This window comes from Aspergillus eucalypticola (genome assembly GCF_003184535.1).
Source record: "Aspergillus eucalypticola CBS 122712 chromosome Unknown BO83scaffold_18, whole genome shotgun sequence".
Classification (NCBI taxonomy): domain Eukaryota; kingdom Fungi; phylum Ascomycota; class Eurotiomycetes; order Eurotiales; family Aspergillaceae; genus Aspergillus; species Aspergillus eucalypticola.
In genome coordinates this window covers 660,436-673,422 of record NW_020290292.1, presented here as the reverse complement: position 1 = coordinate 673,422, position 12,987 = coordinate 660,436, and the positions used below count along the sequence as shown (strand labels likewise).

Sequence of the window (12,987 nt, the reverse complement as noted above, 5' to 3'; positions counted from 1 at the left end):
CACTATACTATTAATTCTTTTCAATTCCATCCGGATTGTAGTCCGATCATAGATACAAGATGCTGAATATGGAATGACATCATACCCAAACACAGCAAACATACATTCCCGAACTCGGGTGCCGATAACTCTATGACAAAAGTAAGAAGTCAAATTCCTTCCGGGCGATCCGCATCTCCACATCTAGATACTGTCAGGTTCGGGATGATGATCTTGAATATGGAAGTCTTTGCTTGTTATGAAGCTGTGGAGCTATGTTGGGGGGTTATTGTAAGTGTGACTCCCGAGATGTGTTCCGAGTGAGGAAGCTCAGTTAGGTACGGCGTCATGGATAGAGGAAGATATGTTGAGAGGTACTACCGATGTATTAACCGACTGATATTGCACAAGGGGTAGTAGGATTGTATTGGTAGCCATGATGTCACTGCTTTGGTTTTGTATAAGTACACTCAACTCACTTACCTCTCATTACTATAACTTGGAAATCGTACCTACCTGCACTATTCACAATACTACGAAGTCATCATGGATACCTACAAAGACACCTTTCAGCTTCCCCGCATCAAGGGCCAACCCCTGCATGTCCTCATCGTCGGCGCCGGCATCGCAGGCCTTTCCGCCGCCTTGGCGATACATAAAACCGGCCACAAAGTGACCATCCTCGAGCGGGTGCGGGAAATCGCCGAGGTCGGGGCGGGCATCCAGATGGCGCCGAATGCAGCGCGGATTCTCGGTCGCTTGGGTCTACTGGAGAAGGTCATGGAGAAGGCGAACGTGTTGGAGATGAATTCTCTCCGACGGTATAAGAATGATGAGGAATTGGGGAAGGCGGAGTTGATGCCTTCTGTATGTTATACCATATCTTTTACCTTTGATCATTGCGGGGGGTGGCTAATGTGTGTAGGTCGGAGAAAAGTATCACGCTCCCCTTGCCGTCATCCATCGCGGCGACTTGCAGGGTATCCTGCTTGAGGCGGTACGGTCGGAAAATATCCCCATTCGAACTGACTCGCGGGTCGTATGTGCGGCGCCCGACTTCTCGGCGCGCGTGCAGCTTCATACCGGGGAATGGGTATCCGGGGATGTTGTTATCGGGGCGGATGGAATCAAGTCCGATCTGCGACACCAAATGGCGGCGCAACATGGCGTGAAGGATATTTGTCAGCCGACTGGGGATGCAGCGTACCGGATCCAGATCCCTGAGGATAAAATGAAGGGGGATCCGCGGGCGCGGGAGTTACTGAAGAAGAATGTTGGGATGCGGTGGATGGGACCGGGAGGCCATATTATGGCATATCCGATGAAGAATAACACCGTGTATAATATGGTGTTGTTGCATCCGCAGAAAGAAGGCGCGGAGACGGAGGAAAGCTGGACAAATAAGGGAGATAAGCGGGAGATGGAGGAATTTTATTCCGAGTGGAATGGACTCGTTCGCGATTTATTGAGTTATGTTCCGGATGGGGAGGTGATGGAGTGGACGCTGAACTCGCATTTCCCGCTGCCGACGTGGATTGAGAACCGCGTGGTTCTGATGGGAGATGCGTGCCATCCTATGCTGCCGTATGTGGCGCAGGGAGCGGCGCAGGCGATCGAAGATGCTGGGGTGCTCGGGTGTGTATTGGCCTTGACGGACGATATCGATAGCGCATTGGCGGTTTATGAGCGGGTACGAAAGGATCGCGCCGAACAGATTCAGAAGAGTGCGGCAGTGACCCGGAAAGCGCTGCATTTGCCGGATGGCGAGGAACAGCGCAAGCGCGACGAGGCTATTCGCGGCCCTGGGAAGAATCCGGATCTTTGGGCGGATAAATCCTGGCAAGATTTCATGTGGGGTGAGTTTGTGCCATTCTGATTAATGCGGTGGTTCTGAAGATGCAATACTGACGGGTGGTTGTTATGTTACTGTAGGTACAGATGTCATGAAGGAGACCGTCGATAACTTCGACGATTTGGTTGCTCGCAGTCACGGATACCATCCACATGCGTTGAATGCGGTGGCTTATTAGGATGCTTCTTTTTGTGATATATCCGACCGAGGGACCTGTCAATAATAATAATGGTGGTTATTGTGAGATTCGGCGACTCCGTGGAATAGTACATCCAGCGACAACCATTATACACCTAGTAAAGAAGCAAACGAGCTGGTCGGCATCTAGACCCGGCGATCAGCCAGCCAACCAACCCGGGGTTCAGCATCACACCCACAGCATCCATCCTAAGCACCTTGGTGCCCCAAAGGTCCAACCATCCATCCCCATCCAGCTGATTGCGCCTCCCGCGGTGATGCCGGCCAGAATGACACGTCAAGGCAGCCACCAAGCACCACACTATTACACGGCGAGAAATTGAGGATCGCACACTTATGATGTTGAATGGATTCGAATTCCGAAGAAATCCCGTCTGGTGGAGGGAAAAGGTGACTAAGTAAGGGGTAGACTCAGCTTAATCTACTTCAATCTATTGGGGCGATCAGTCAGATATTATATTAATCTACTAGCTACGGTAGTCTGACCCATTTATGGGACAGCGCTAGGATTTGTGCTATGCTGGACTGAAGGCTACATTCTGACTTGTGCGTCTGACTGTGGAGGCAGTGTTTTGGGGTTGCATAGATAGTGCTGGTCCAGCAGTAGCGTTGAAACGGCGATGGTTTAGCGTCGTCGCGAAGTTTTGCTTCTTTTGATGGGGAAGGATGTGACAGGATCCGAGATGGAAATAGCTGATAGTTACGGAAGTATACGATTGTGGTGTATTCGATACGTGAGTAAGTATTGTATGTCTATTGGCAGGGTACTTCTGATATATACTATTGTCTACAGCGTATGTACTCCGTACTGTAGTACTAGGTTGCATTCCTTTTGATGAGCGATCGCGGATACTCACCACTATGGGTTTGTGAAAACAGCATAAAGTTTTTAATAGGATATATTGCTTTTTTCTAGACAAAGTTGCTGGATCTTCGGATCAAGATGGGGGATTAGCCGAGCATTACGACGATGCATCCATTGTATTCTGAGGTGCAGATATATATTCAAAATGGGTATACGGGGACTCCGAAATGTTGATCGCACCCATGATCACACCCATGTTCTTTCCCAATACGGGGTATTACTGGAGGACAAATATAATCTTCTACAATTAGCGTAGATTGAGCATTTGCCTCACTATGAGATCCTAGTAACACCTTGGATGATCTTCTGTAAGTGAAGTAGATAGATAGTGTGTGATAGTCTAGAGGGCGGGTGGTTTGGAATGCTGAATCCATACTTGCCGTGACTGCTGCCGGGCACTCCAGTGCTAGCAAATACCACGCGAGACCTCCATTTCCATCTGCGTTCTGTCTGCATCTGCATTCTGTCTGCACCGGCTGCCGCAGCAGTCACTCGACGTGATCTTTGTGTAACCTGATTCTACTAATTGACAGTTGACGCATTCTATGCAGAACACCACCCATCAAACTTATCTAATGTGGTTGCATACAATTGATGGTTTCAATGGAATCAGCGACACCCAATTCTTGCAAACTGGGTATGTCCTGTCTGCCTGCAAACCACAGCAGTACTCGAGAGTACCTCCCACAGTAGCCACGAGCATGGCGTCCTCCTGTTCAGCCGGAGTTTTGCGAGTGGGGTAGCTGAGTTGAATCAATGATTGAATTTTGCTCGAGCACTGGAGCATCTGCAAGTAAGTGGACCCCTTGCTGTTGGTGGTATCCCGTCTGTAGGTAGGGAATGGTAGACGACGCAGACGCGAGGTAAGTTTGGCGCTTTGCTGTAGCTAGCAGGAAAAGATTTCAGTTCTTCCGACATGATCGACATCAAGGACATGGTGAGTGCCGGAGTCCTGGGAACAAAGTGTGGCAAGAAGATACTGTATAGTGTATACCCCATCCTGCGCTCATAAGAAATCATCTCCACTTTGAAAGTTGGATGAACATGCGGACAGGACAGGCTGGGCCTGTCAGGGTCAGTGTTGGTTCCCGCATTACTGGAACCACTCGGACGCTAGACTGCAACAGGCACGACGAGGATCGATCGCTTCCGCCAGGGATGGATCCCGTGCTTTCGTTCCTTGGTCCGTCCTCGGTCGCTTCGCCATGACGATTCGAACATCTCTCCCCTCTTGACAGAACAAGGCACGAACTATGGAGTAAACTTTAGGTCATGAATCCACCACTTGGCAACTTCAAGTGCCTGTCACCCTTTGATGGGTTTGCAATATTCCCCTTCAGTCACTTCCGTCCGCTTTTCTCCCCGAGACACCGGCAATGGCGCCGTGTCCCTTACCGATAACTGGATCGAGCCTTCTCGCTGAACCGTCACGTGGGAGTCAAAATTATCCACCCGCGCGGATTGCAGCCATTGTGAATCTCCGATCTCTCCTTCCAGCTGAATGACGAGATTCTTCCGTCCATCCATACCGACCCACCCTTCATGCCTCCTGGCTGAATCAGATCTGCTTATTGCCCCGAGATCCCACGGGCTCCATGAAACTAATGTATCCCTCTTGATCCGGCTAATCATGACTCCTGCCTGCAATTTTCGGGGTTCCATCCTGGTGCGTCGGGGACTACGCGGCCTGCACATTGGCCAAATCAGGAACGTCAATCCCAACTTGGTCAGGATCAGACGCTTCCACACTCTCCTGAGCTAAAACAGCTCTGTTTGGTCATCAACCAAAATTACATACAGGTTCAGCACTGGCTGCTGCGGAGGTTCCGGATCGTGCACCCACCGCGCTAAGCGGGCCGGGGCGGTTCCTCAGCCGGGAGTCTGTATGTGCTTGCCAACCATGGAACTCCCCAATTATCCAGCGCCCGGCAAGGGTGTTGGCACCGGTTTTGGATGGAAGACCAGATCGTGCATCGACATAGTTACTCCGGTAGACAAGAAAAACTAAAATGTATTCACCGGCTCAGATTGACGATTAAACCGATTGTTCTGTCCGAGGTAGGCAACCGTCTTCAGCCCGGTGGAACCTTCTCTGCCTACTGAGTAGCCGAACTAATTCTAACATACAGAATACTGGCATGGTATCGACTTTACATACCACGACGATCACATCTAGTCCTGCCAGCCGAGAAGGATTCAACCAATCCGCGTTCGTCCTCTCGATCGGCAGTTCGTCAGGACGATGCGAGTTTGCCCACTGTCCGACTCTCGTTCGTTGCCATTGGCCCCGATCGAAGAGTTTGGGCCCATCCAGCCCCCTCCGCCCCAGTCGGGAGATCAGGTCCTCTCTCTACCCCTCAGGCAGCCACAGCTGAAATCCTGCCCTAGCAAGGATCATAGCTGTTCAATAGACTATGCAGCCAGAAGGGGTAACTAGCACAAGGAGAAGCTCAGCTCTAGTCCAGCGGAGACTCCGAGTTGCTGGTCAAAGTAGCTGGAAACGGCCGCCACGAGCAATTCACGAGACCCAATGTGAGCTTTATTCGCCTGCCCCTGCCGCTGCTCGTGGGTGTGGGCACCATACGGGATATGGCCCGTGTTGAATGACAGAAAGTCCCGGGACACCGGTGCTAATGTGGAGAGTGACATTGCACTCGTCCAAACTGGCCTGTGCTGCTCCACTGCCCATCCCGTCCGCATGGTCAAGAAATGGGACAGTAGTCGATATGCAGTAGGCTGGGATGCACTGCGCTGAGGGTTCACCTTCCTTTCTGATACGCCCATCGTGTCATCACGAAGCTGTCCCCCCTCCATCTCCCTTTGCAGGTGCCCAGCGGCGAATACCCTGCATTCGTGATGTCAATGCCATGGAGACCAAACTTTGATCGTCAGAGGGGATGCAAAGAGTCGAAGACATGGGTTTTGCAACCCCATTGACAGCAATCTCTCTATTGGTCCCCTCCGAAAGAAACTTTGATTTGGAATTCTCAGCCGTTCTGGCGGTGCTGAGAGGCCAAAGATACAGAGGGACCCATCGGGATCAGACTCTTTTCAGCCACGCTATGCTGCAAGAGGTATCATCGTGGATGGGGGGTTAAGCTTGCCACTATTGCTCGCTCATGAATCGTGCTCACACGCCAGCCCACATCATTGCATCAGCCCCCGGTAACCCAATCCAACCCCCTGTCTAGGGTTTCTTTTTTCTTTGCTTTTCCTACTTATTTAAGTGACCTTTCCTCCCATAGAGAAAGTTCTTTTTCTCTCTCAGATTGATACGAGGATTAACCTCTTAATCAAAGCCTTTGTTCTTCCATGCGTTAGGTTGCCGTTTTGCGTCGCTATTTTTCTTGTATAGTGAGTTGTTGCCGCTGCTTTTCCGGAGAGACCTCTGCTGAGCCTGACCTTCCTCCACGGCCTACAGTCACACCCTCCAGATACCCCAAGCAGTCGCCACAACTCACTCGCACTCCTTCTCCCGTGAAGAAAACACCACCTTCGAGGCCCACAGAAACACCAGATCTTGCTGATACTCAAACAATCACAATGGCCCCATCTATCCTGTCCCCCGTCCCTAGCAGCTTTGCTTCCCCGCTCTCCCCCAAGATGCCCAGACGTATTTCGGGATTCGCGGAGAGTGACACAATGTCCAACAATGGCATGTCTCGCTCAATTACTTCCAGAAGGGTGTCCTCCCGCAGGCTCGACCCTCAGGAGTCGGAATTCTCCCGGAAACTGTCTATCCTTCAGCGCCAGACCGGTGATGAGCTGGGCTTGACCATCTCGGGTGACTCCTATGAGATGGTCCTGTCCTGGATCCAGGACGAGCGTATGACCCTTGTGCCCCCCGACGGAAGCGACTATGACAAGGTCCTCGGCTGGGCACAGCTCTTCGTTACTAGACTCCGGTCTTTCGAAGAGGCTATTGAGGGCTTCACCAACGTCAGCGGCCTTGCCTTCCAGATGGCTTACGGATACTGCCTTCTCCTTCTCAAGGTATGCTCGCCTGATCTCAAATATGAGGATCACGCTGATGGTCGTTCATTCTAGCTCGGTGACGAGAATGCCTCCGCTTTGATGACATCCTTTGGCTTTTTCTACAGCAACTCCACAGCCCTTGGAAACCTTCTTGAACGGACCGGGCTTTTCAGTGTGAGCAGTGATATCCGCCGGCAGCTGGTCCAGGCACTGGAGGACTTGGTGCACCTGGTCGCCAGTGTGGCCATGCACTTCCGCAAAGCCGTTCTCCGCCTAGGGGATGAGTGGGAATACATCAATATCTACGAGGCTTTCCCGGAGCAAATTCACAAATTCCGCCGTGCTTGCGAAGAGATTAGCGAGTCCATGTGGAAGCACCAGCTGGTGAAGGAACGCGGTGATGAGACCAAAGGCAGGCTTTCTTCCCTCTTTCTGATATCAAAACATAAACTGACATTGTCCGAACCTCCAGTCGCCGATGTTAGGGCTGTCAGATCCTGGCTCAACCCCGAAGACCGTGTCCTCTCCAACGTTGCCGAAACCGTCTCACACCTTGCCCATGACCGCGAGGAGAACACCTGCCGCTGGGTCAAGCAAGCTCTGTTTGACTTCGTAACAAGCGAAAACAAGGTTCTGTCTATCGTGGGCAAGCCAGGCTCTGGTAAAACCGTTCTGGCATCTGTTCTTGTCGACAATCTGCAACACGCGATCCGCGGAGTTCCCTACAAGACTCTGTTTGTCCCCATTAGTAAGTCCAATCAGAGGTTAATCTTTCTGATCCATACTTTACTAACATAATGTAGATGCTCGTCTTCCTGCCGGAACTAGGCCCCGGGCTATCGTCAAGGCCATTCTGTCGCAGCTATTCGAGAAGCGCATTGGAAACGTCGAGCTGCTCCAAATTCTGACTGATGCCTTCCAACGCAGCAAAAAGGCTACGAATGATAATGATTACGATAACATCCTCTGGAATGCTTTGGAAAATGCGTTGGGCGCTGCACTTCAAGGTGCCAAGGATCTTGTCATTGTTGTTGATGGCATCGACGAGGCTTCCTGTGGTGAATCTGCACTGCTGCAGAAGCTGAGCGCTGCCACAATGAAGGGCACAAACGTGAAGTTGATCACCCTGGGTGCCGAGACGCCAGCCAAGGCACCAGGCCATCACACTGTGCCGGTCACGGATGAGCGAATTTTCGAAGACATTGCTACCGTTGTGCGAAGCCAGTTCCTTAAGGCCAAGGAGAGCGTTGTTTTCCCTGAGCTTGATGACATTGAGCAGGAGTCCATTGTGGATCGCATCACCGAAGCCTCAAAGGGCTCATTCCTGTGGGCCAAGCTTGCCTCGAAGCGCGTTCGCAGCGCGGACAATGCCGATAACCTGAACAAGGCGGTGGATGATGTCGTGAACGCTAAGATGACCATCACCAACCTCGTCCTCGAAACAGTGCAGCACAAGGGCGTAACCGACGAGGCTCGCCTGATGTTGCTGTGGCTCGCAACAGCTGACCGCCCTCTTCTGTTTAAGGAATTGCAGACTCTGGCCTCTATCCAGATCGACAAATTGGCAATTGCCGAGGGCTACCAGATCGAACCACGCAAGGTCCTTAGGCCTGTCAGTTCTTTGGTATTTTTCCAGGACGGGCAGGTCTATCTTCGTCACGGTCTCATTCGCGAAGCGGTCTTGGAGGTCTTCACCAAAGGCAAATTGATCCCCAACGTCAAGGACCGTCACGCCGACTTTGTGACTAGGTTGTTGATCTATATCAAGTCGTACGTGACTGAGCCGCAGGGCAAGGAGCCGTCTCTTTCCCCTCTTATCGGCCACGAATCGGATTCGCTGGTCAGCAGGTACCCTCTGCTTGAATTTGCGGTTCAATATTGGGTGTCTCATCTGAGACAAACGACCGTCTTTGTCAACCAGGGTGAGACTGGTGCCGCGAAGGAGTTTGCCAAGGTGATGCCGACTTCGATCACCGTTCTCCTGCTTCAGAGGACTCTCTGGGCCAACAGACCCACTCCTGAGCTGTTGACCTACCAGACCACGGTGACTACTATTTGCCGCCAAATTCTGAACCCCAAGGATAGGGTCACTCTTCAGTCCATCATCAACCTCGCGCTATTTTTCCGCGACGTTGAATATATCCCGGAGGCGACACCCCTGTTGTTCGAGGCTACCCGCCTGAGCCGCGAACTGCTGGTCAACAGCCCGTCTTTCACGGCACAATTGGCCAACATTTTCCTAGAGCTGACCGTGAGCCGCGTTACGGAGAGCAAGACCGAGATTATGACCATGCGTGAAGAGACTCTTAATCTTCTTGTCACTTGCTACACAAAGCTCTACGGCGAATCCCACAAGATGGTCATCTCCACCCGGGAGCAGTTGGTCAAGCACTATCAGACAATCAAGGACTTCCATAAAGCCGAGGAAATCAGCAAGCACATCAAGATCCTCACTGTCGGAGAGCAGGGCATTGAGTCACGTGAATACCATGGTGATTGGGGAGTGCGCGTCAGGGGACATCGCGGCAAGGTTGTCCAGACCAGAATCAATGACTTCTTGGAGATTGAAGAACATGACCTTCTGATTGAACGTTCCGAATCCTTCGACTTTGAAGCCATGATCAAGGAGGCCGAGCAGTATACTGCGCAGGGCAAGTTTGACCTCGCGGAGCGCATCTACGTCGAAATCTGGCAGCGCGTGAACAAGGAATGCCGCACCAACATGACTGCCTTGTGGGAAGAAAGGAAGCTGGCGTCTGTCCTTGCTTACTCTCATTTCTTGAAGTCTCAGAAGAAAGAATACCAAGCCGCTTCCATTCTATCCAGTGCTTGGCAGGAGCATGAGCAGACTAGTCTTACCATCTCTGATACCTCGGTATCTTACTTCCAGGAAATCGCAAAGATGATGAAGGTGGTCGGCATTTCCACCTTGGCTCTAACCGTCTTCAAGCACTGCTCTGAATACTACAAGAGCACAAACCGCACCCAGACGTCGAGCTTCAAGGAGGTACAGCAAAGCATTGAGTCCACATCGAAGGAGGTCATGCAGTCCTTCAGTTCTGAAACGGTCATGTCCGAGACCACGGTTGAGGAAATGGTTTACGAGGCATCGAGCTCCATTACCACCATGTCTCAGATGTCGTTCACTGCGACGACAGAGCTCTATGCTCAATATGTTGAACAGCACCGCTGGCAAGCCGCCACGCGGCTGATCAAGAAGGTCCTCCACGGTGTTTGGCCTGCACTCTTCGCCCCGAACTTGCAAGATGTCACCCTTCCATCCAAGCATGTAGAGAGCTGCATTGACCTTGCCGAGCGTCTCAGCAAGTGCTACTATTCTCGTCGTCGTTTGAGCAAGGAGGAAGATATCCGCGTCCGTATCTACCGCGCGTTGCGGGGTGGTCGCAAGGTCGACGACAAGATCAGGCAACACAACACGGATGAGCTGCTTCGTTTGCTGAAGCGCAACTCCCAGACTGACAAGATCATTAACCTTCACCAGGAGTTGCTGAATGACTACGTCGGCCACTACGGCCCGGGCGATGCAATTGTGATCAAGACCCTGTGGACTTTGGCCGAGCTGACGCACCCTCGCCCCATCTTTGTTGATTACTACCTGCAGATCGTTCGCACTCTGAACAAGGACTCTACTACTTGCCATCCCGAGGCATTCCAGCCATTGGTCATTGTCGCGACCGAGCTGTGGAATCAAGGCCGGTACTCCGACGCTGTGCAGCACTTCAAGATCCTTTTCACCTCCTTCATCAGCAACCCCAAGCTCAGCCCCAGGTTCCAGGACCAGACCTTCGTGCAGACAATCTTTAACCGGTACACTCACTGCTTGCGCAGCGTCCGCACTGAGTTTACTGCCCTGCACCAGGTCACCGTCGAGTACCAGACCAAGGTCAAGGCGGTGTTCGGTGTTACTGCTACCATCAGCCTGCAAGCCTCTCTGACCCTCGCAAAGCTGTGCCAGGAATCCAAGTCGTATGAGGTCCAGGCCATCAGCATCTACGAAGAGCTGCTTGCGACAAAGTCTCAAGACATCGATCTTGGAGAGATCTCCAATACCCTGGACGCTATCTATGAAGAGCAGGCAGCTCTCGTGACGGAGAATGCAGAGTCTGTGACTACGCAGCAGGCTGAGCGCGCTCTGAAGGTCTTGAAGAAGCGCACATCGACCGTGCGGAAAACCCACGGTTGGGCCCACGAGGAATCCCTCACCCGGATGAAGCAGATGATCTCTTTCCACGCCGAACGCAAGGAAACTGAGATTGTATTGAGCGAGCTCAAGCAAGCTACCGTGGAAATTTTGAAGTCTGAGACTTCTACCACCCGATTGATTGCTGCTGCCTCCACTATCGCGTCCAGCTACATTGCGTCCAACCAGATCCAGAAGGCGACCGAGCTTACTCAAGAGATCTACCGTCAGATTGTCATGAAGGATACCTCTAACGTCAAGTCCGTGCAGTTCGACCTTGCTTCGAAGGAGCGTCAGAGCCTTAGTTTCCTGGCACAGCTTGAGTACAGTCTGCGCCGTAGCACATCGGTTACGATCACCGAGATCCTGGCCGCTCTGACGACCGAATATGTTTACTTCGAAGAATTCAGAAGCCTGACCAAGTCCAAGACGAGCTCCATTCACACTGTCTCTGTGTCTACCGCGCGCCTGTACCACTTCCTGCTGTCCAACAACCGTCAGACCGCTGCGGCCCGCGTTTTTGATGAATTCGTGGACTACTTCGTCGCTACTGAGGGCAAGCGGGTGAAGCTGACCGAGCCTGCGCAGGTACGCATCTTCGCTGAGACCATCCTGCGTCACTTCAGCACCCACCGCTCGGATGACTTCATCCGTTCCATCGGTATCACTAGCAACGACTACGTGGACCAGCTGCTGAAGAGCCAGAGATGGGGCAGCGCTTGCGACCTTGCCCTTGCCTCGTTCCACTACATCAAGTCCCACCAGGAGGTCTACCGCTCTGTCGGGATCGTCAAGTTCATCTTCGCTCTTGGTATGACTATTGCGGGTCGTGACCTTGTCGCTCGCCCTGATGAAGCCTCTCGCCAGAAGATGCTGGGTGTCTCTTCCATTATCATCAAGGAAGCGCTCACCGTCATTAAGGGTCTGAAGCTCGACATGGGCGGTGTCAACTTCGAGCAGCTCAGTAAGTTGATCGGATTGCTTGGAGACCTGAAGGACTATGGCAACCTGGCATGGCTCCTCACCATCCTGTGGGATAGCCGCGAGGCGCACCGCAATTGGCCATCCTACACCCTTTCTCTCGGCCACCGTCTCATCATTGCTCGCTTCCAGATCGGCAAGTACAAGGACGCTATCCGTCTGGCCGAGGACATCACTTACAACTGCCGCCGCGTGCACGGACCTCGTCACCCCAGCACTCTGGAGATGTCGACTCTGCTGACGCAGTTGTATACTAAGGTGGCTACCAGCCACCAGAACCACAAGGAGCTGGCCAACCGATACTACAAGAAGTGCGCCCAGGTGCATGAGAGCATTCTTCGTGCCTTCAGCGACCCCTACTATGCTGACTACGAGGACAACCTCGAGGCCAGTCTGAGCATCGATGGCTCTATGTACGGCGATGCGCAGGACAGCACCCCTGATACTGTTCCCGAGGCCCAACGTGTTCGCCAGCACCTGCAGCTCTTCAAGCTGGCCGTTGAGCGTCTGGGTGACTGGCCCGGCGACTACCAGGACTACGTGCGTATGAACCGTGATGTGTTCGCAGCATACCTCGAGGACTTGAAAGGAGTTGAGGGGGTTGAGAAGTGGAACCTGAAGGCGTTTGGCTCTGGCAAAGCTTCGAGCAACGACGATGTGTTGAACTTGGACTTGGAATCTTGGGATATTATTGATACCCAGGCTAGCCCTGTCGTTGAGCCGGAGGAGGAATTGTAATGATCATATTTGCATGGATTATTTGATGAGTGGTTCATGTTGTGATTTTCCTGTTTTGGATTTACTTGGCTTTGGTTGATTCCCTCTATTAGTTTACTTTTTCACTTGCCTGACACCAAATTGACTGCTTGCGCGACGCTTAATATGTTTCTTGCGTAGTGTGTAATATCTGTAGATCCATCTTGTAGGCATAAATAA

General features: G+C 52.2%; 4 protein-coding genes across 4 annotated transcripts; 2 read left to right on the top strand and 2 right to left on the bottom strand.

Moving 5' to 3' along the window:
- Positions 1–525: 525 nt before the first annotated feature.
- On the top strand, positions 526–2,432 carry BO83DRAFT_341495 (salicylate hydroxylase; the record flags this gene model as incomplete). The annotated part of the gene is made up of 3 exons (XM_025528623.1): positions 526–846; positions 905–1,835; positions 1,912–2,432. 3 exons carry the CDS (start codon positions 526–528, stop codon positions 2,007–2,009), a joined length of 1,350 nt encoding a protein of 449 aa, XP_025386536.1. The 3' UTR covers positions 2,010–2,432.
- Positions 2,433–3,275: 843 nt separating this feature from the next.
- BO83DRAFT_379925 (uncharacterized protein) lies at positions 3,276–3,938 on the bottom strand. The gene has a single exon (XM_025531617.1). The coding sequence runs from the start codon at positions 3,679–3,681 to the stop codon at positions 3,463–3,465; it is 219 nt and encodes a 72-aa protein (XP_025386535.1). The 5' UTR covers positions 3,682–3,938; the 3' UTR covers positions 3,276–3,462.
- A 1,389-nt stretch (positions 3,939–5,327) lies between these two features.
- BO83DRAFT_428778 (uncharacterized protein) lies at positions 5,328–5,678 on the bottom strand (the record flags this gene model as incomplete). Its single annotated transcript, XM_025535422.1, has 1 exon — positions 5,328–5,678. One exon carries the CDS (start codon positions 5,676–5,678, stop codon positions 5,328–5,330), a length of 351 nt encoding a protein of 116 aa, XP_025386534.1.
- Positions 5,679–6,073: 395 nt separating this feature from the next.
- BO83DRAFT_73063 (NACHT domain protein) lies at positions 6,074–12,934 on the top strand. The gene is made up of 4 exons (XM_025537556.1): positions 6,074–6,887; positions 6,942–7,281; positions 7,342–7,617; positions 7,673–12,934. Exons 1-4 carry the CDS (start codon positions 6,438–6,440, stop codon positions 12,787–12,789), a joined length of 6,183 nt encoding a protein of 2,060 aa, XP_025386533.1. The 5' UTR covers positions 6,074–6,437; the 3' UTR covers positions 12,790–12,934.
- The last annotated feature ends 53 nt before the right edge of the window (positions 12,935–12,987 follow it).

Bases quoted from the DNA above. Each gene is read 5' to 3' on its own strand.
- BO83DRAFT_379925 (XM_025531617.1), bottom strand. From the start codon at position 3,681: ATGCTCCAGTGCTCGAGCAAAATTCAATCATTGATTCAACTCAGCTAC.
- BO83DRAFT_73063 (XM_025537556.1), top strand. From the start codon at position 6,438: ATGGCCCCATCTATCCTGTCCCCCGTCCCTAGCAGCTTTGCTTCCCCG. The intron at 6,888-6,941 runs GTATGCTCGCCT...CGTTCATTCTAG, and splicing joins ACTGCCTTCTCCTTCTCAAG to CTCGGTGACGAGAATGCCTC. The intron at 7,282-7,341 runs GCAGGCTTTCTT...CCGAACCTCCAG, and splicing joins ACGCGGTGATGAGACCAAAG to TCGCCGATGTTAGGGCTGTC.